The sequence below is a fragment of the Parasteatoda tepidariorum genome, chromosome 7 (assembly GCF_982258835.1).
Source record: "Parasteatoda tepidariorum strain Cologne lab strain chromosome 7, Ptep-v5.0, whole genome shotgun sequence".
NCBI classification, from domain to species: Eukaryota; Metazoa; Arthropoda; class Arachnida; order Araneae; family Theridiidae; genus Parasteatoda; species Parasteatoda tepidariorum.
Window position 1 is genome coordinate 69,120,168 of NC_141761.1, and position 23,869 is coordinate 69,144,036.

Genomic DNA, 23,869 nt, shown 5'->3' on the forward strand with positions numbered 1-23,869 from the left:
CAAGTAGTTGATTACTTGTAATCGTGATTACAAGTAATTTATTACATAGCTGTAATTATCTGTAATCAACGGCCAACTCTGATATATATATATATATATATATATATATATATATATATATATATATATATATATACCATTTGGGCCTAATATATATTATTTTATATTAAACGTTTGCTTACCATTTCGAGAACACCGGTATCACATATTCGTGCCTAGGATTTAAAAGATGTTTATTATGTACTAGCCGCCTAAGGCGGCCAGCTGTCCGCCACGCTGAAGGTTTTCACGTAACGTAGCAGGAAATCTGAAGATTAGTGGACAATTAAAGTGTTCCTGTCCTGCAATTTTGTCTTCATATCCAGTTCTGCTGCAGATGTGTTATAGCTCTTGAGGATGTTTGAAATTATATAGCTACAACGCTTAAGAAAAAAAAAACTAAAATGCTAAATACATGAAAAGAACACGAAAACGAATAAATTTTTTATGGTATCCATTTCTATTTCTATATAATTTTTTATGGTATCAAATTCTATTTCTATATCTGTTACGTCAAGCACTCAGGCATTATAATTTGATCTAGTTGTGCTTGTATAATTTTGATCTAGTTGCGCTTTCTACGTCATTTTGTTAACATCGTTTGGTTTGTTATTTAACATCGTTTGGTTTGTTATTTCTAAGTTAACTTTCAAAAAATTGGCTGGCATCAGCATTTTTATTCTTTAAGTTGCTTATTTTTTCTTTTGGAATTCGTTCCTTTTTAGCAAAATGTTTTTCAACCTAATCGAATTCTTTGCCGACTGTTCTCTGTATATATAAAGAAAATAAAGTAAATATTTTTAAAGTATTGTGAAAAGAATTTTTAGTTGTACAAAGTACTACAATATCGCTACAAAAATTATCGTCTTCGCTTAAGAAAAAAAAAATAGAGCGTGGAAAGAAGAAGAAAAACTTATTATAACAATTATGAACAGCGACAAATATATCAAAACGAAGCGTTCTATTTACGTATCGAATATGTAGCCACATTTTTAATACAAAAGTTAAACTTTTCTCCACTTTAATAAATGTAAACTAATGCGAACTTTACAATTAAATTATTAATTCCTTCGTATATCATTGGTTTAAGTTGTCGAAAATTAATATTTCAATTGTAAGGTTCGCATTAGCATACATTTGTAAGAGTGGGGAAAAGTATATGCATTTTTTAATAGTTTTTTGAATATGGCTCTTTGAAGACGAAAAAGCAGACGAAAAGCATAGACTTACAAAATGACTGATAACTAAATAACTAATCCAAATTTTTAAAAAAGAAAAAAAAATACTTCTTCATTATGTCAAAACACAATTATGTGCCGAGTTTCGTGCCTGGGCGAGGCTTCTGGGGCGATATATTGTGATTACAGACACACACACACACACACAGCCGCTTTTATTATTATGTATAGATTATGCAGCTAAATTAATGTTTATTTTAGACACATTAAAGGTTTCATGCATTGTTTTTCTAATTGTGTTTCTCACCTTAATTTTTCCATATTGGTAATTTTTGGTCTTATGTTTCAAATCACTTTTATTTCTTCTCATTCATGTCATGCAACTCTTTTATTTTTTTTAAGCTCTTGAAGCACGTCAACTGTTAATTCCTGTTTATATATTTTGGAAGGAAATAAATTTTTTATCAGGTACATAATACCACTAATTCCTTTACACGTTCACCGATTCGCTTTATTTTTCCCTGATCAGCTATGTCAAGAGACATTTTAAAATATGATTTCGTACTCTAAAATAAGAAAATCAATGTTATCGAAGTAACGGAAAAAAATCAAATGATTTATCAAAAAGAAACATATAAATGTGAACATAACATTTCGTAAAATTAATAAAAGTACGAACGGTCACCGTAAAGTATAATCTTAAATGATAAGTTGTACGCGTTTCCCTCTGTTTGACTGACACCAATCTGAATGAAATTGGCTATTCGCTACTCGCTTTATAGTCCATTTTTTATACTGTTTTTCCTTTTTATTTTATTTTATTTTCTGTTTTTGCATGTGATTTTAATTTTTTTTTTACTTTTTGTGTTCTATTTTATTCGTTGTAATTTTTGTAAAAAAATTTTTTGAGTGCTCCTCACACTATTGTATTAATATATATTTTCCTTTGGCTTCATTGATACAATATCAGAAAGCACTCTGTTTTGCGGATATAATCGTGTGGGCTGATAAAAAGATTATATCTTTTTTTCCGGGTTTTTTTTAAAATAAAATATTTTTTTCTTTTTTTGAACTGTTGTTTGTTATTTTTTTACTTATTACCCCCCCCCTTTTTTTCTCATATGTCTATAATTTTTCTTTGTTTTATCTTCATTTTGAACTTATCTAGAGAGTTCTGTTTGTTTGCAGCTTATGCGCAATAAATGAAACTTATTGTTTTTCTTAACTTTCTTCGTGTTTTCTTGTCTTATTTATTTATTATATATATATATATATATATATATTTAACAACTCTCCATAAATCTTAACCTACACGTAAAGGCCTTGTGGATGGGATGTATTTGGCAGAATTTTTATCTCTTGTATATACATATTATATATATATATATATATATATATATATATATATATATATATATATATATATATATATATATATATATATATATATATATATATATATATATATATATATATATATATATATATATATATATATATATATATATATATATATATATATATAATAAATAAATAAATACAAGAAAACACTAAGAAAGTTAAGAAAAACAATATATATATATATATACTAAATTAAAAAGAAAAGTTAAATTTCAATGCATTGCGTTAAAAATGCCGTCAAATTCAATATTTTGTTTTAACTCAGATTAAACGTGTCGTCAGAAGATAAACGATTAATAATGGTCAGGGTTAAACCTTTTTTTCGATTCATACTCGCCGTGCATTTTTCCATATATATCTTTGAGATTTCACGAGTCTATGTTTTGAAGCATACATATGGAGAGATTCTAGACTCCGCGCATCAAAACAAATAAAGAATCCAAAACTAAAGCTGGTGAGTTTTCAGGAAGACATAAAAATATTCTTTTTCAAAAAAGATAAAGAAACTGCAGACTTTTCAGAATAATTTTATAATAGAAAAGGAAAAAGCTTTTAAAAAAGTATTTCTGTAAGAAAAGTAGCATAAAATTCTGTAAGAATGTAGCTTATTTTTAAGATTTGTAGCTTGAAAAATAATGAGTAGCCCAAGAAGTAGCGGGTAGCCCAAATTTGATTTTCAGAAGCGGGGACTTTTAAAAGTAGCCCAATCTGGCAACACTGCCGCCAAGCGGACGTTGTGTTGTGCTGCAGTTAACGCTTATGGTTGTTGAAGAGGTAGTGGTTAAGGCCAGAAATGGTTTTTTTTTTCTTAAAAAGAAGTATTTATTAAGTTCCAAAAGTATAAAGAAATTATCGAGATTTTGAAAACAATTACTTATGCGGGGTAACGTAAAGGTAATATAAAGCAAGTTTAAGTTGAATACAAACAGTGAATCTTTCTCGGGATTTTAAAATCTAAGGTGTAGGAACCAGAAGTTTTTATCTAGGTTAAAGTTGGCTTTATATTTATGGAATTCATGTTAGGCAAAATCAAAAAAAGATTGAAGGTGCGGGCAAATGTAGTAAAGATGAAATACATAGCTGCCTACTCTTCCGGTTTAGACGGAAGATTTCTGTTTTTTTTTTATCGAAACTTCCGCTTTCCGGTTTTTTATTTTCATCTTCCGATTTTCCTAGATTTAATTAAAAAAAAATAATTCTATTTTATTTCACATTTTTTACAACAGAGCCACCGAATTTGCAGATCCGAATCTGTACCCGAACAAATTTTTTAGAGCAGGAATCAAATTCCTGCATCTTCTCGGCACGTGCTCGAACAAGGGAGAAAATCAATGCAACGACGCAGTAGCTGAAACACACTCGGAAACGCATCTGCCTTTAAGAATCTCATTGAAAGTGAGAACGCTCCCTAAATATAGATCGGTGAGAAAACGTTTCACTCGGCTATCGAACGCAGACGAATTTTTTTTAAAGCAAATTCAGTTGACGGCATCTGGCAACAGAGCTAATGTTTACTATTGTGAAGAAATCGCATGCGGTTTTTTTGATTTGTTATCTACGTTTTTGAATCTTAGGTTTGAAAGGTAATTTAGTTTGTAGTTTATCTTAGTTTTTAGTGAAATCGTTTTTGAATCACAGTTTTGGTCATCTCTTAGTAATGGGAACTAAAGAAAATATTACAAGCTGATTATTTTCGTAAAAATCAAAATTGCTTCCATGTAACATTTGATGAAAATATTTTAAAGAAAGCCAAATCGTGCACAGATCAAACTTTGACAAATAATTAAAATTGATGTCCCTAAGTGTTCTTAATTGTCTTAAAATCTTTAAATTTAACAATATTATTCAACAATCGACTTAAACTTTTAATCCAACAATAATAATTTTCAAAATAAACGATAACGGATAGAATGTAGTGTCTTCAAAACTGAATACTGTGGTATTAATTTTATTCTGTGTTTCAAATTTAGGAATATCTTGAATTTTAACTGGAAAGTCAATTCCTTTAAGACTTAATAAATCTTTGTATTCCGGCTTGAGATACTGCGACCATCTTTGTGGATCCTTTTTTGGTGTTTTTACGCACCTAAAACTGAATATCGAAAACACTTAATTCTTAAATTATCTATTCTGTTTAGAGCCCAACCCTTTGACTTCCAATTCATCACATCTGGCTATAAATAACATCTTGCTGATTGTCCCAGTAATTACAGTCCCAACGACTTCGCTGTTAATTCATTCATTTTCTTCTCTTATTATTACATTAGGTAATTAAAACTTGTGTGTCATTTCTTGTTCTAAATTTTTAAAATCACATTCCAACTCTAAATTAATTTTAATATTCTTATGCATATCTAAAGCATTTCTAATAAGATTATTTGCTTTATCTTTAATTGAATCCATATAACTTGGAATGTCTAAATCACCCATGATATTATTATGTTGATACTCTACCTGTAAAAGCAACTAAAATAAAATCAGGTTCAGGATTATGTTTAGCTTTATGAAGCTGTAGCTTGGTTTATTTAATGTACTTACCACAAATTTCACATTTTATTTGTTTGACTCTCTTTTTCTTTTGAGGAACTATTATGCTTTCATCAAAAGGGAATAAATCATTTATTTTCTTCTTTTTTACATTTTTCATATTGTCTGATGATCTGTTCTATCAGCTTTGTTTTTTATATCTCGTAATGTATTGTATTTTTAGTTCTTTAGCAATATTATATAACTCTGGTAGTTTAAGTTTATTTAATTTATGTAAGAGCATTTGATCTTTTCTAATGTATTCACCACATTGCTTGCATTAAATCTTCTTAATTCTTCCTTTCTTTGGTTCTGATATTATATCCTGATCAAATGGAAACATTTTATTAATTTTCTTATTTTCTCTTTCTTTTTTCTGTTTTATAATTTCTCCTATTAACTCATCTTTAGAATAACTCTTCACATATTTTATACCTAGTTTTTTAGCAAGAGTATATAAATCTTTTAATCTATATTGATTAAAATGTTCTTCCATTTTAAGACAACCAATTTATTATTAAAAAAAATTATTAAACATCTATTACCTTTTTATGCAAATTTGATTGCAAGTGTCTTTGATAATGCATTTTAGTATAATATCTACCACATTCACATTGCAAACGCTTACAATTTGTATAGATTTTACATTGTTTACATCTTCTATCAGGAATTTTGTACTCATAAAATTCACCTGGATGTTTAAATTCTAAAGAGACTGAACACCGAATGTCATCCATTTATTTAAGAAAATATATTTTCAATGCTTTTAGCTAGAGAATTTTATTCTCATGCTCTTTAAATTGAGAATTCATGTTCCTAATCATAATTCTTTCAAACTCATTGGTTGCAGAGTCTTCTGATCTGTATAAACCATTGTTTCTCAACGGGGGCGATACCGCCCCCCTGGGGGCGTTGGGAGTATGCTGAGGGGCGGTGAACTTGTTTTGGGCAGTAGGGGGGCGTTGGGTATGTTTTGGGCAGTAAGGGGGCAATGAGCATGTTTTGTCATTCAAATTTAATTTTGAAACTTACAAATAAAATTACAAATTAAATTATATTTATTTAATAAATAAAATTAATCTAAAATTAATATTAAAGAAAAAAAATGAAATTAATATAATAAATTAAGATTATCCGATACACCTTTTGTATCACAAATAAAACGAACTTATACGACACCTACTCTCCGATCCGAACCAACACAGCGCAGCGCATGAGTCAAAAGTTTTTGCCTCTGATTCATTCAAGCTATTTCGCGAATGGCTCTGAAACATTCATACCATTTGGCGGAAATCAAAGTTCATGAGCTTTCGATATGAATGTTTGATTTGACCTGTGTTTCTTATGATGATTTTCGTTATCGTCGATTCGATCGATTCGTCGATTCGATCTCATTGTTTATTTAGCCAGGTATGTCCGCGAATTAGTTCTTTACCATAAATTATTTATTAATTTAGAGAAATAGTTTATTTTCTACCATCGTTTGTGTTTACTGCCACCAACAATGTCATTTAACAAAAAAAAAGTGTCATCTATACCATGCCACGTACTTGAAGTTTGGATTTGTGCAATCTATGTTGAACTCTCAACTGCCCATGTGTTTACTCTGTAACAAAGTTTTATCTTATGAGACAATGCAATCTTTCCGTTAGCAGGGGCATTTGCAAAGAACTCATCCTAACAAACAAAATAAAAATTTCAAATGCAAGTTTCTGAAGGCACCTTCGGTCTCAGGGTTGATAGCAACCTCATCACAAAAATGCGACGATGGTTTGATAGCTTATAATAGTGCTAATTCTGGGAAAGCTCATACCATCGGCTCAGAGTTGATACTGTCGGTTGTCAAAGAAGTTTTAGAAACAGCTTTATACCATCCAGCTGCATCCAATGTAATCAAAAATATCCCATTAAGCAACGATACAGTGCGGGAACGAAATGATGAGATGGCTGAAGACGTTGAAGTTTCTTTATGCAAACCTTTGATATCCAGCGAATTTTCCCTTCAAGTTGATGAATCAACGTTACCATGCAATGTAGGTTTTACTGTAGGCGTAGGTACGGTTTGTAAAGATAGGAAAAAGTATTCTCTAGATGCTTTTTACAAAAAGCTTGATTGTAGATACCAAAGGTAAATCTATTTTTAATACTGTCCAAGATTATTTTACAGATGAAAAACATTCCTCTTGCGAATATTATGTCAATTGCCACTGATGGAACTCCTGCAATGGGGGGTCAACATCGTGGGTTTATCGCCCTTTTGAAAATGGTAATACCAGATATTTCAGCTGTTCATTGAGTGATTTACAGATAGCATTTAATAGGAAAAAATCTCAGCAACCGTTTGCATCAGTTACTGCAATATGTCATATTTGCTGTGAACAAAATTCACAGTAATGCTCTCAACGATTGATTATTCAGACTGGCGTATGATGAAGAATTCAATCGCTTTGGTACTACACACCAAGATTCGCTGGCTTTCCAAAGGAGCCTGTCTCAATAGGGTTTGGAATCTTTTCGATTCTGTGCTTATGAGTTCCTCTACAACAGAGATGTAGCTCTGAGAAACAGACTGCTAGAATTTAGGAAAGACTTTGGCGGATTTATTCGTAAAATTTAATTGCATTAATTTACAATTTCAAGGCGACGAGCTCAATTTGATCTCTACAAAAACAGTCATTTCTGTCTTTCTGAAAAAACTCATTTTGTGGAAGCAAAATTTTGTTTGGAATGAGTTTAGCCAAGCAGGTGAAATTCACTCTAATGATACACAAGAATATTGTCAATACCTTGACTCTTTGCACTTGGACTTTTCTGACCGTTTTAAAGACGTTTTATTCCCTCAATGGGTTCAATCCCTCAATGGGTTCAATCCCTCAATGGGTTATTGGGTTATAAACCCTTTTGTGAATATTGAAGTAGCAGAGGTTCAGATTTATGAGAAATTGGTCGAATTTTCAACTAATGAAACTTTGAAGTGATGATCGTCCCACAAAATTTTGGCTTCAAGGTAACATCAGTCTCCCATACCCTGGACTGCGGACAATCGCTAAAATTTTTTTAAATGCCTTCCCTTCCTCCTACCTTGTTAAACGTGGATTCAGTGCTGTTACGGATCTTGTCACACAAAAAAGAAAAGAAATCAACTCGAAATTGTACAACGAAGAGACTTGCGTCTTCACCTCACTTAAAGTATTGAACCCAACGTTAGGAAATTAATATTTCCTTAATACTACTTTTTAGTGTAAAAAAATTATTTTGGGAGTTTTCTTAATTATCTAATTAACAATAAATTATTCTTTTTAAGCATACGTTTCTATGTCGTATATTTTTTTTTCATTACCGTATTCATTTTAATTAATAGACTGCGATTATCTGTCGTAGGAAAAGCATCGAGCTAATGTATACATTATTTTTTTTAAAAACCAAACAAATCTAACTCTTAATAAATTGCTTAATGTTGTCTCTTATAATTCAGCACACCTTGCTCCGTCACCATGCTCTAAATAACTGGATTTTCACAAAGGGGGCGTTGAAATGTTTTTTGCTCTTTTAGGGGGCGGCAAAGTTAAAAAGGTTGAGAATCTATGGTATAAACCTTTCGCTCTTCTTTGAAATTCGTTGATTTCTGATTGTTGGATTGAAATAACTTGATTTATTTATTTATTCCCAATATTTTTTCAATTAAAAAATTTAATACGAAATGGGATTATAAATAAAATTGCATTAAATTCCTTGACATTTTGTTGCATAAAAATATCACAATTATTTATGTATTCTATAAAATAAACTTAGATAATTGGTAGCAATATTGGCTATATTTAAATGCTATTAAATTCTTAGAAATTAATGATGGGGTAAAATTATCTCTTATTTTATTTTCCTATTGATAATATTTTTCCCTTTAGGAATATTAACTATTTGAATTTTTTCAATATCACTAAATGTTGAACCTTTTTTATTAGTTTTCATTTCTAATAATTCTTTTTTAGAATATTCCTTAATACCTTTCTTCTCAAGTATAGGTTTAAAATCATCTTGATATTTTATATCTTTTAAAGTTTTGCTCATATATCTACTTATCTTCTTATTGTCTTTTGTTTCTATTACCATCGTACTAAACAATTTGTTTATTTCGCCTATACCAGTTTCATCATTGTGTTTAGATGCTTGTTTTGTAATAATTTTTTTATATTCCTGTTCCCTGACTAATAATTTATCAATTATTTCTTGTTTTCTAAAATTGGAGTGTTTATATATTTCTTTAGTAATATGTGTGTTATTTAATGCTTTAAAAAATTTTATTATCGTATCTTTACATGAATCTGGAAGACCTTTTAGGTTTTTAACACCATTATTGATAGTTTGAATATTATAACCGGATTCTTCAATTAATTCTTGTAATTCAGGTACATTGGTTATTAAATTATCTAATCCTATTAATTCACTCTCACTGGGGGTAAATAATTTAATTTGTTTTTTCATTTAATTAGATTTATTTTTTAAACATTACCTTGCGATGCCATTCGCTACGGTACCATTCCTTAATACCATGCTATATTACCATAATTCGCTACCTTACTGCTATACAGTACCTAATAATACTTTACGTTTCGATACTATACGCCACAGTACAATACTTTACAATACCTTAAAAAATATTTTAAATGAATAAAAAAATGTCAATGCCCATTACACTTGGACAAATGTATTAAACTTTTAACATCTTATAATTTTTTATCTAATTTTGTTAATTCCTTTTGTGAAAAATATGAATCCTAAAACTGTAGTAAAATATTTAAAAGCTAATAATATACCCTATAATCAAGAAGGAGTTTTGTTAATTTACCACCACGAGATAATTATGGACAATTTACTTAAAATTTTCATATCTCCTCTGGAGCAAGCACGTTACATGCTATTCCATCAGGACGCACAACATGTGTAGTTAAAAAAGAAGTCAAATTTTAAGAACCGTTGAAAAAATGTAGATCATTAAAAGACTTAAATAATCTTTAATTGGTTAGAATTTCTCATATGTGCAATTTCGTTATTTTGGTACCTTGTGAGAAAGATTTATAACTATTCTTTTATAGTTTTAAATTAGATTGTTGTCTCTTTGCTGGTTTGTAATATTCTATTATCACTTTATCTTAGTTTTGTTTCATTATTAATTTATATTAAATATTTTTAGGACCTTTACATCTCTTTGTTTGTTTTTTTAATATAATATTGGATCCCTGTTTTATCAGCATAGACCTGTGCTTTAAAAAAAGTCTTGTTTTGTTATAGGAGATCTAGATGAACCATGGGATCTCTTGAAACTATCCAAGATTACATTGGCCGTTCAACTGGTGCTCCTGATCAAGTGATAAACATTGAGGATGCCTTCACGATGTCTCCAAAAACGCCAGTCTCAGAAACTCAAGTTGCAAAAATGGATGTTTTTGATGAAGCAATTTTAAGGGACTGTATAATTTCGAATATTCGTATCCAGCACCAGAACCACCAAGGAGGCTTGAGAAGAAGCACATGGTGCAAGTTGCTGGGATTTCTGAGAAAGGATTTCAATAATGGATCAGACACAAATAAGATTTACATTCAAACTTTTCTACACCTCTCAAAAATGTTCATTGATGAAGATACATTGAAGAACTATGGTTTCCTTGGGAAGGGAAAAATGGAGTTCTATGATATTATGTTGAGCAACTTCCTTGATGGTGCTCTGGAAGACGTGACAGCAGATACTATGGTAAAAGGAATGACCATGGAGAAAGTTACAGGACTTAAACAAAGACTCCTGTCACAACCAATTCTGGAAGCTATTCTAAAGAGTCTTTCTGCATTGGAGATACCTAGTGTTGTTCAGCCTATCGACATTAACTACATCTCTAACAAAATCAGTTCTGGATGCATCTATGAAACTACGTTTTTTAGACCCTTTCAGCTTCTTCGAGGTGCATCCCTTCAAGACGGCATCTTAATATGCTCAAGCAATGTTGCTGGGTATCCAAGCACTTTGAAACACAATGCAGATCTCCTGACACTGGCAGCACATGAGTTTTCACATCATATCGCTCACCTGATCTTTAATGATTTAAATTTTTCCAGCCCCTGTAAGAACAGAGAATCGAGTGGGCCACGATTTGATTTTAGCAGAACTCAACAGCTCCTGGAAATTGGCAGAAACACAGAACTTGTGGTTTTTGATGGAATTCAACCGAACTGGTTTCTCTCTGGGAATGAGGCTGCCACTATCTTCCTGGACTGCATTGATTCCAATTATCCTTCACTACCAATAATTTTGAAGAATGAACGCATAAAATTAAACCTTAGTGAAAGGAAACCAGTCCCTTTCTTTGGATTTGATATTAAGTCAGAAGTGATTTGGATGGAATAATGTGTTAACAATTTTTTTTTTTAATGTTAATTGCACATATCATGTATATATTCTTATAAGTAGACATTAAAAAATTAAAATCATTAAAAATAGCAAGTTTTATGAATTTAAGTTCATATTAATTAAGAATTGAAGAACTAATTAAATTTTAAAAATACAGTTTAAGAGTTGGGTTAAAAAAAATAGTACTTCCTAATAAGCGTGCTTTTCCTTGCTATAATTTTCTGAAAAGTGCAGGCTAAATTATTCAATTTTTTATTTGTAGAAGACTTTAATTTTTACAATTTGTGGTCAAGTTCTCAACATACATTTTATAACTTTTCAATTTCTGAATTTAAAAGCACACAGCATCATGCATCAAAGAAAAATTTTAAAAAAAGCTTATGCAAAAGTATCAAATTGCAACTAAATTAAAAAAAAAAAAGACTTCATAATGGATATAAAAAGTCAGTCACAAAAAGAATTTAAAATTAGTAGATTCAATTTTATTGTATTAATCTAAAATAAAATGCAATACTGAAAACAAGTTTTTAGGTTGATATTCATGAAACTCATATACTGGTAATCCCACATACTGGTTAGCAAGAAAGAAAAATATTTTCTTTTCCATAAAGATAACAAATAATAAATCTATAATATGAAAGACTGAAATGTATAAGAATAGCCCAAAGAACAAGCATTTAAAAAAGAGCACACTTACTTATTTTTGGACTGTCTGAGAAACTGCTGTATTTTTCTAGCAGCCTGGTGTTGCCTCTTTTGAGAATATGTTCTCCTTTAAAAGAGAACCACCAAATAATTAAATGTGATTAGAATAGTTAAAATAAAACACTAATATACAAATATAGTTGTTCTAAGGCATTAAACCTAGTACAGGGTAACAAAAAAGTATAGGGATCACTTTTGTGGCTATCTACCACTAAAGTTTTAAAACCTTTTTACATATATAGCTTACTGATCTAAAGCTCTGCTATTAGACTTTCAATTGCAATACTATTTCATAAAATCACAAAAATGCCTTTGAAGAAATTTGACGAAAAGCTAATTGGTCAAGTACAAGCATTTTTAGAACTTCGCTGGAGCCACAGGATTATACAAATCCATTTTAAGAAGAAAGGTATTGTGATTTCACTCAGCCATATCAGTCGCATCAAGAATTCAAAACTTGGATCGATGCAAAATAATGCAAAGCCAAAAAGAAGTGGACTGCCGAGCAAATTGAAGAAATCAGATTTGCAGAAGCTTGATAAGATGATATCAAAACCGGATCCACCAACACAGGCAAGCCTGGCTAAAGCTCTTAACGTGAGTCAGCAAGTTGTAGGCTATCAACTAAAACGAAAGTTGAAGAAAAAATGCAATAAAAAACCTAAATGTCATCATTTAAGTGAGAGATCGGTGCTGATTAGGAGGCAACGTTCATGGCCCCTCTACAAGCTTCTCCGTAAGGACAGATGGCGAAAGTTCATTACAACTGATGAAGCTTGGATCTATCTATCTATACCAATGCTAAATCTAAAGTTCAATATCTTAGTCACGGGCAGAACAGGCGAGACTTGACACCATCAACCACGGTGCCTCATCCCAAAGGCGTAATGGTTTGGATGGGCATATCCGCCCATGGTGCGATCAAACCTCGGTATGTGAAGCCTGGGGCCAAAATAAATTCTGAGTATTATATACAGAAGATATTAAAGCCTTTTCTTAAGGATGATTACTGCAGATTGTACCCTAATGGTGATGCTGTGTTCCATCAGGACTCTGCCCCATCGCATGCATCTAAGACCACCCAGAAATTCCTAACAGATCAGCAAGTGCAATTCCTGAGACCTGAACAATGGATTCCAAACAGTCCTGATGCTGCACCATGCGACTATTTCCTATGGGGACATCTGAAAAACAAACTGAATAAGTGAAGAATTTCTACATTGAGAGGCCTTCAAAGAGCTATTAGAGAAGAGGTGAAGAAAATCCCCCAGGAAATCATTTTGCGGGCTTTAAAATCCTGGCCGAAGCGTTGTAGACAAATCTATTATGCCGGAGGTCGACATATTGAGAAACATCGCTGAATTTATGTAATAAATTTTGGAAATATAAGCATTCAAAAATGATCCCTATATTTTTTTGTTACCCTGTATTTTACACAGCATTAAATAATTATGCTTTTTTTTTAATTGCATCAAAATAATTTTTAGCATATTTTTAAACAGATATAGCAGAGGTATTTTAACTTTTAGTAAATCTTCTCACGAAAAAATTAGAACCACATACAATGTGCTTCTGAAAAAGATGTAGATAATTTTTATACATTTGCTCAATTTTTTTTAATTATCTTCATTTTACATGATTTTGGAGTATAACATACTATTTTGGGTGTAGACTTTTTAGTAATCCTTTTTTTTTTTAAGAAAATGTTTTTTTTTTTCCCATATTAGCCCCATGAGATCAAGTCGCAAAGTTAATCATTTTACCAATAGTTACTCACAACAAAATCAAGTAAAATAAAAATAGAATGATTTTTAATCATCAAATGCAGTCTTGAGCAAATAATCTTGACAATGTTTATTTTAATTAAAGGTCTAATAAAAACAATTTGCAGTTCCCAATTAAACTATATTCTCATTATGAAAAACGCTATTGTAAGGACAAATTACTTCACATTAGAAATGTAACTTTAAATAATATATCAATAGTAAATGAAGTATAAAAATTTATATTTTAATCTACATCAAGAAATAACATAACTTAAAATGTGTTAGAGCATTATTTTTCCTATATTTCTACTATACAAGAATTCGACTTAACTAAATATGGAAAAAAAATTGCATATAAGTGGAATACTTCCCTAACTTAATCTTATTTAGAAGATAAATAGCTTAAGAAGTGATGTGTCAGTAATTAACCCACATTATTATCACAGAAAGCTTGATATTGACAAGTCCACTGTTACTTCACAAACAATTAAAAAAAGAAAATCAAGAGTGATTATTAGAGCCCGGATTTTGATGACCTAAAAAATCTCAACTAATGCCCTTTAAAAGTGCAAAAAATGCCTTATGACATGACTTAAATAAAGTAAAAATATTGAACTAAAACAATGTTTTAAATTATTATGAGTCATTTCAAAATATAAAGCAATGCAAAACTTGTTCTACGTTCATTAAAGTTTGAAAAATATGTTTTATATCCTAAAATAACAAAACAAAAGGAAAATGTATTGACTCGAAAACATTTTCATTTTGTATAGAAACTTTAATGAAAATAACAACTTCCATCTCATAATATTAATAAATATCAGAATTACATTGGATTATTAAATGATTTTTGAAATGTAAACGAACGTCTCTTGTGTGAAAGTAAATTTTTATACGTGGAGAAGCTTCTTTCCATGTCTACTGATGTTATTGGTGCGTACTTGAAAAAGACGGTCTCACTTACTGACAATTCTTAATTTGAAAAGATGTTGCTTCACCTGTTAATACACTAGAGATTTTTTTTTTCATTGTTTGGAAGCCAGTGTTCTTCTCTAAAACTTAGTTCAATTTAGCTGCTACAATTTGTGCTATCTTTCCCTTGCTTTTTGCAACACTTGACTCACTACGTCAATATAATTTATTGCATCGCAAAGTTCCAATTCTTATTTCTCCAATCTTGTAATTGTCGAGGACACAATAGCAAAGTTAGCACGGTGCGCCTTAACCAAAGTTAAATAAAATTCTCTTACACCAAGAAAATTAGAAGAGATTCTGAATTTACAATGTTAACAGATAATAAAAATCAAAATAATCTGTGGAGAGATTTAAAAAAAAATCCACTTTGAACATTTTTGCGCATGAAGAATGATATTTTGGAAAATCTGACATAGTTCTATATTAATAGAAAGGAAAACAAATGATATAATAATGATTTTTCAGTTGTAATTTTATTAAACTTTTATTATTTAAACATTTTACTGCTGATAAAATATGAAAATGTAACAAAATTGAATTATAATTACATCAATTTAAGCATGTGAAGCATTATATCTACAAACAGCACTCGAAAGGTGCTTAGAATAATCCGGGTGATTTGTAGCAACCTTATTAATTTCCCAGGAAGACTTTAAGAAATCAAAATGTACGGACTCCATCGCCTGCTCCCAAAAAATGCTAATCCTACACCGTTTTTTTCACAGAACTGTTCAATGAGAAAAAAAACTGCATGAACCTTTGGTGTTACGCTGACACCTAAGTTCATGCAGCTCTTTTTGAAAGCTTCTATACATGCTTTATAATTTTGGTCAAGATTATTTCCGAAGCATACAGAAACCACTTTTTTGAAGTCGTCAAATACTTTAACGTACTTCAGTATTGCTAGATTTTTAAACTGGTGAAGAAGTTCTTCTTTATCCAAAAGTGTTTTGCGTGCATTTCCTTTAAACCCAGAACATCCTCGTCTGATTTCACGCTGAACGTGACAAGCTTTTACCTAGGTCAGCGATTCATTTTCACACTCTTTCAACATATGCGTGAAAACAGTGTTAACAACAACAAGCTTAAGGTGTAATTCTGGCGGTGGAATAATATCTAGGAATGTTTTGCCTCCAACAGTTGCAATTAGCGGAGGATGAATGCAAATGAAATAATCTTTCGCTTTGTTTTTTGAACCTTTTCCTTCAGTCAGCCAACTTGTATAATACGATGAAACATTTTCGGGGTATCTCAATTCACCACAGCTGCTTAGCTCATGTCTCTTGGCATAACAATAAGTGCATGGGTATGCGCTGCTGTGCGACATTATACCTGCTAAGATATTCGCTAAGTTCAAATCGGTTGCAATTGTGCCTTGGAAAGGGCTTATAATCGTTGATCTACATTCTTATAATTTTCTTGTGCATTCGGAACGGCTGCTAGAATGAATAGTCGTTTAACTCCAGAATCCTTAAATTTCCTTGCAGCTATCCCCTCATCATGCTTAGCACGCTTACCGCTGCACTCGATGTCCAACTACTTTGATTGTACAGAAAGACATATTTTTAAAAATCCCCCTTCACCATTAATACCCATTTTTAAGTGAACATCCAGTACATCTCGTTTATTTTTCACATACTGAACAAAAGCAGGAACATCTTTGCAGTTAACTCCAAGCTCAGGAGCATCCGATACTTCATCGCCTTTTATACAAACGAAATGAATTTCCTTAAAATCAAAATAATCGTCAACAGAATGAGCTGTGATATTAAGTTTTGTTTTTATCCTGGTTCAATTGCTTTTCTACTTCGTGCACACACACGAATGAAAGCTGCCATTTTTAAAGTCACAGAGCTTGAATCGCAAAAGTCGATGTAAGTTTTTATAATTTTTTTTCTTAAATAGTGGTTCATCGACTATAATTAACAATTAAAGAACTTCTAATAACTATAAAATGTAATATAAACGGTTATTGTGAATATTTAATTTAAATATGTTATTTTTTCTTCTATTTATAAGTATAAAATGATGCTAACATTTTTGAAATATCGTACTTCGTGAGCAAAAATTTTCAAAGTGGATTTTTTTAAAAATCTCTCCACAGATTATTTTATTTTTTAGATTTTTATTATCTAAGAACATTGTAAATTCAGAATCTCTTCTAATTTTCTAGGTGTAAGAGCATTTTATTTAATTTTAGTTAAGGCGCACCGTGTTAGACTTGATAAATGATAAGTTTCCTTCGATTTTATCAGAGGCCAACACGTTTTGCGCTATCTTAATTGATGCAGCATCGTCTGAATCAAGACAAATCTTGCATTTCATGTAATAAAACTGCCCCCAAAAATAATAAAATTGGGAAAAAATTAACAAAAACTACTACTAGTAATAATTTTATAGAGTACTTAAGTTTTATAAAATTGCATTTAATGTGCTAGACACTTATTATTTTTGTGATACTAGTTATTTATTTTATTTTTTGTTTAATTATTTTAATTTATTTATGTATTTTTATGAAAAAAAATTTATTTGGCATTTTTTTTCTTCATCTTTGTTCCAATAGTTGTGTATAAAAAACAAACTTTAATGTTTTTATCGATAATCTCAGTCTTACTCGCAGTTCAAATTTTATTGATACTATAGCCATATACTTTTCTAATAACTTAAAAGCATCTGCATCCTAATGTCTATTGATTTTTTCATCAACTCAAGAAATCGACCATTTTTATTTCATCTACAACGCAAATGAAACAAACACTATCTTAAGATTAGGTTAAAATCAGTTTCGCATCATAAAGAAAAAAAATTATATGTTCATTTCTCTCTCTATACCATTTGGGAACCGCTGACCTAATGTGTACTATTTTATATTAAACGTTTGCTTACTATTTAGAGAATACCGGTTAAACACATTCGTGTCTGGGATTTTAAAAAGATGTTTATTATATATTATAAAAATAAATTAATGTTTATTTTTGACGCATTAAAGGTTTAATGTATTATTTTTCCATATTTCGTTGGTAACTTTTCGTCTTATATTTCAAATCACTTTTATTTCTTCTTGTTTATCTCATTTAAGTCTTGTAATTTTTTTTAAGCTCTTGAAACACGTCAACTGTTATTTCCTATTTATATATTATGGATGCAAATAAATTTTTTTATCAGGTAATACCACTAATTCCTTTACACGTTCACTGATTCGCTTTATTTTTCCTTGATCAGCTATATCAAAAGACATTTTAAAATATGATTTCGTAAACTAAAATTAAAAAAAAAATCAATATACTATCGAAGTAACGGAAAAAAATTAAATGATTTATCAAAAAGAATCATATTAAATGTGAACATAACATTTCGTAAAATTAATAAAAGTGTGTGAACGGTCACAGTAGTAAAGTATAATCTTAAATGATACTCGTTTAAGTTGTACCGTCTGACTGACACCAATCTGAATGAAGGCTATTCGCTACATAGTCCATTTTTTATACCGTTTTTTTTTATTTTATTTTCTGTTTTTGACTGTGTAAACTGATCATAAAAATTTTATATCGATCAATGTTAATTCAACCACTGCCAAGGGAGAATAAAAATAAACTAACGGTATTCATATTATCATAGATGTTCATATATTTTTATCATATCATAATAAACATAAATTAACTTCTTAAAGTTGCGTACGACAAATAAACTTACTGTTCATAGCAATTTGTCAGATTATTTAGATTTTACAAAGCTTTTTTTTCTGTCTCTTAAAAATTAATATATCTATATATATATCAGGTTGCGTAGCCAAATTTTTCAACAACAAATAAACACCTTTTAAGCACTTTTCAAGTACTCAAAAAATATTTTTAAGCACTTTTAAAAAATACCATAATTAGACAGGATTGGCAATTTTTTGACAATTGATAGTTTTATTTGCTTGCCAGTGACGATGGCGCGTCACCAACGATGAAATTAACAAAAGAAATGAAATTTTCTATCGCTAATAGAGAAAAAAAATTGACAATGTTTAGTTTGTCCCCGTAATCAGCAAAAAATTCGAGAGATTACAGAGGGCGGAAAATGAAGTCTGAAATTGAGAATCTCTTGCAAAATTCAGCAGAGTGGCACATGAGAGACGAAAATCCTTACCACTGAATCCAGCTCAGTATACGCAAGTATTTCATCTAACATGTGAAACAAATGGTGTTTCCATACACTACAGACCGACGGTACGCCGAAATAGATTGGGGTTGAATTAACTGTGAAAACGTTGAATAGGACAATGTCTTTTTGCATAATTTGTGGCGAAAACCAACATGGTAAAGGAAAATATCACATTCTGGAAAAAGGAAAATTAAGAACTTTTTAAAAACTCCCATGGAAAAAGCCCCTTTAAGGACTTTTAAAAAACGAAAATAAGTACCTTTAAGCACTTTTTAAAATAGCTACGCACCCTGTATATGTGTCCCTGTGTATATATAATATATTTATAAATATACGAGGTGGAAAAATGAATAAATCAGTACTAAACAAACTACAAAATCGTGCAAATAATTGAGCCAAAATAATTCCTATTTTTTTTATTATTATTTGCAACATTAATTTTTTACTTTTAGTACAAAACTTATTTTATTTCAATTAGTAAATATTATCAAAATTAATATTCATTGGCGACAATAACAATATTGGGCATTTTTTTTTTACGTTTACTCTCAACGAATTAGTATCATTTCTCGTTTAATTTTGGTTTTCCGTACAAAATCTTTTTTTATTTCAAATATTGCCGTCGATTTTAAATTATTAATTTTTAATAATAACACATTTTAAAAAAATAATTGCAAACAAAATAAACACGTGATTTCAGATAACCTTAGGAATAATAATTTGTTGACCATCCTATGCTACCACGATCACGTTGATCATTCAGATAATAAACAAAAAATAATTAAGTATTACCGAAAGCGGAACAAACAACTTTTTTAATTAGAGCTATAAGCTAGCAAACATCACTGTTATTTTTAAAATATTTGATAAAACCGAATCGTTAAGAGTATATTTTAAAAACAATAGCTTTCTTTGAACAAAGAATTCCATATTTACAATTGCACTCATTTAACCTCATATTGAATATCGTAATTTTAGAGTCTACCCGCAATCCGGTATTCAGATACACAAGCACACAAATTCTTTATTTTATTATATGTATAAATTTTATTTTATAAATATATATATATTTTTTAAATTTATTTTATAAGCATCGTTGAAGAGCCGACCCAATTTTTCGGTTTACGACTACTAATGTTCAACATCGTAGCGTTACAAACGAGATGAACACCACGAGAACTTCCATGGTTAGCCCGACGGCAAGGGGACTCTCTGGATGCAGAATTCGTATTGACCAGCCACCGCTGGGATTCGAACCCGGTTAACCAATTGGAAAGCGAACGCTTTATTACCTGTGCCATCGCGGCTCTATAATATCTTCTGAAAAATATAATTTCCAAATACAACACATTTTAATTTACTTAATATAAAATATTTCTTTTCTCAATTTGTAAGAAATAAAAAACGCCTGGCACAATTATTATGGGGATGAAATTATTTTCGTTTACATCTAACTCATATAACTGCCATTATTATATAAATTCCATAATAGATTATTAACTAATTAAAAAAAAACAGAAATAAAGAAATTAAAACAAGAAACTTGGAGTTTGTCAATTTATTTACATAGGCACATCACAGAATGTTACAATTATATAAATTTATTTTTTTTACTCTCCATGTCCGGCGATCCATTAGCCTATAAACAACAACGCATCTTTTCTGAGCTTCCAAAAATAGAAATATGGAATTTTTAATTCTTCCTTACACTAACAACTAAATATGTATATATACAAAGGGTAGGAGGGTAAAAGTATACCCATAAAAGTATAACTACAAGTAGAGTTGAGCAGGAGAAGGAAGTCACCCTAAAATGATAAAATAAAGAATAATGCACACGACATGTCTCTAGCTCATTAGTTAAGACTGTTAAATGCTTTTCTATGAGCCCATGCATCCAAAATGATCAGTCCATTTTCATTATAGTATTTAAAGTAGAGATTGAGAGTGAAGATTAAATTAAAGATTGAAAGCAAGTTGAAAAGCCAAAGTGAAAATAATGTTATTAACTAAACCAGCAAAGACAAACTTTTTGATTACCAAGCTTAAAAATTATAATAAGAGGAATGCAGTGGAAGAGAATATAAAAAGTTTAATTATTACACAATTTTTTCTAATAATACAGAAATATCATCATTACAAACATATAAATTTCCTTGATTTGCTTCAAAAATATATGAATGGGAAATAGCAGTCAACCTGTTTCAAGCGCTCAAAAAAGAGGCCCGTTTTCAAGACTTCTCATTCTAGCAAGTTTGGAAAATGAGCGCCTGTTTTTGAGCGCTTAAGACATGTCCACTGCTATTTCTTATTCATTTGTTTTTGAAGTGAATGAATTTTTTTCTGATAATATCTTACCACTTCAATTTTTTGGAATAATATATTTGATATAATTTATTTATTCATTCGAAATTCCAATACCGATCAGGATTCAAAAAATTAAGAGATTTCATTGCATAAGTTAGTTCTCAAGAAGTAAGTGACATTTTATCAATCCAATTTAAATTGTACGTTAATTATTTACATCAAAGCTAATTTTTTAATTGTTGCAAATTTTTAATAATGTGTGGGTAAATAAATTTAAATAAATACAAATTTTCAACAGTAAATTAGCAAATTTTAAAATAAAAAAATTAATTTTCATATTTGGATCATTAGATTAAAAAAATAGATAAAATAGAAATTACTCTTATTAAGTTTATTCAGAAGCCACGCTTTGACATCAAAACGGAAAAAATTCTAAGAGTTAAATTGTTTAATTTAATGAAATTGTATAAACCTTTTTTTTTGGACACATGGGTTCGAAAAATCCCTACAGAAGCTCCAATTGCATATGATTATCATAACCATTTTGCTGTGCCTCCATGTATAACTTATTTTATAAAGTTGATAGAATGACACAAGAAGGTGCCAGCATTCAAAGAGATATGAGAGAAATATAACTGAGACCAAGCAGAAAACAAATGTGTCACAAAATATTACAGATGGCATCTAATTACATATTAACTCTATTTCTAATCTGATGAATCAACATAGGATTATAACTCATTCACAGAAAATACAATAATAGATATAGGTATCTATAATAACCATATAAGTATCTGTAAAAATGAAAGTAAAATAAATTTTATGTAACTAACCTAATAAAAAAATTAATTTTTTGATAAATCAAATAAGTAATACTTATATGATCAAATAAGTAAAAATTCAACAATAAATCCTTTACTACGAAACTTTGCAAAAACAAAAATTTCATTTCCTTCTCCATAGAATTAAATGCATGACACCACTATTACATTAAATCTTAAACAACAATTTCCACAATTGAATTAGATACAAGATCAAAGATATTAGGTTTTTTTCATAACAATTAGCAATAAATAGTACAAATTGATAGCATATAAATGATATTGATTCCATACTATTAGGTAGTAAATTAAGAAAAATTAGGTAATAATAATTATTTCGGGCCCAAATGTAATCAACTTTGACATAAACAATTTCTTTCCACTTTATTTACTGCTGACAATTAGTATATATAACTTTTCAGCATTCCCAACTGGATTTTGTATATGCTACTCAAAAAAAAAAAAAAAAAAAAAAAAACAATGCTAAAAATTTCTAAATGATTAAGTATATAGAAACAAATTTAGTCTATGCATAAATAATTTCAATGTATTAAGTATTTAGTTTTGAAGTATCCTATCAATTATTAACGTTCTGATAATCCTATACACAGAAATTGCTAATCAAACAATTCCTTTTCATACATGTGTATAGAATTATAGACTCTGATACTAACAATACAAAATGCATACAAAGGAATTCTTGAATCAGCATTGCGTTAAAAAGTACTTTTATTTTGAAAAAATGCCAAAAATTGTGTCCCATAATTCCTTGGCACATTCTCGTTTCCTTTTAGATAAGTTAAAAAGATTTAAACATTTGGGACCAAAATATAATATTCAAAACATTTTATAATAAAACTTTAGCAAACATAAAGGCATAAATATCGTAAAATTGCAAAGTGCTTGGCTTCAGTTACTTTAACAATACATTTTTTAAGATGATGAAGAGCCATTTAGATAACAACACATACACCAGCGGACATTGTGTTAATAAATGCATTTCAGATAAGGATTAAAGTTATAAGAACAAACGGATTGTATTTTAAATATGATGGAAAATATCTATATATTAAAATTTTATCATCAATAGCTCAAATAAATCACAAAATTTGCAGATCAGAATCTGCGCAAATTTCTCGAGACAAAGCCCCAAATTCTACTCTCTGCACAAATTTATCATTTGTAAAAATATTAAGCTTATCTACATAACTACAAACTCCTAAAATATATTAATTAACTAACGGCGAAAAAATCAGTTTTTCTTTAAACTTATATTTTAGATATTTTTACCATTTCAATATTATTAAAAATATTTCCCAGTAGATATTTTCTTCACATTAGAGAATTCAGTTTAAAATTAAGCTGCAGAAATGCAGTAATTTAAATAAAAGCAACTGGAACTCTTTTTTAAATATATTTATATATTTGAAAGATTAATATTTAAAGAAAAAAAGTTTTATCAAGAAAACTTATTATTCAGTTTAACTGAATTGATTTAAAAATTATTTATATCAATCTTTCTAATTAATAACTGAATCTCTCATAATTACTATATTGAACATAGAAAATGTCAGATGCAGAATAATTATAAGAAAAAGAATC

General features: G+C 29.6%; 1 protein-coding gene across 2 annotated transcripts; it reads left to right on the forward strand.

Moving 5' to 3' along the window:
- Positions 1-4,077: 4,077 nt before the first annotated feature.
- LOC147807234 (uncharacterized) lies at positions 4,078-11,631 on the forward strand. 2 transcript variants are annotated; one of them, XM_087168023.1, is made up of 2 exons: positions 4,078-4,201; positions 10,434-11,631. In XM_087168023.1, exon 2 carries the CDS (start codon positions 10,450-10,452, stop codon positions 11,539-11,541), a length of 1,092 nt encoding a protein of 363 aa, XP_087024149.1. In that variant the 5' UTR covers positions 4,078-4,201; positions 10,434-10,449; the 3' UTR covers positions 11,542-11,631. The 2 variants fall into 2 exon arrangements, with proteins under 2 accessions (XP_087024149.1, XP_087024150.1); XM_087168024.1 differs by lacking the exon at positions 4,078-4,201 and adding an exon at positions 4,568-4,885.
- Positions 11,632-23,869: the final 12,238 nt, after the last annotated feature.

Coding starts and splice junctions, on each gene's coding strand:
- LOC147807234 (XM_087168023.1), top strand. CDS start 10,450: ATGGGATCTCTTGAAACTATCCAAGATTACATTGGCCGTTCAACTGGT.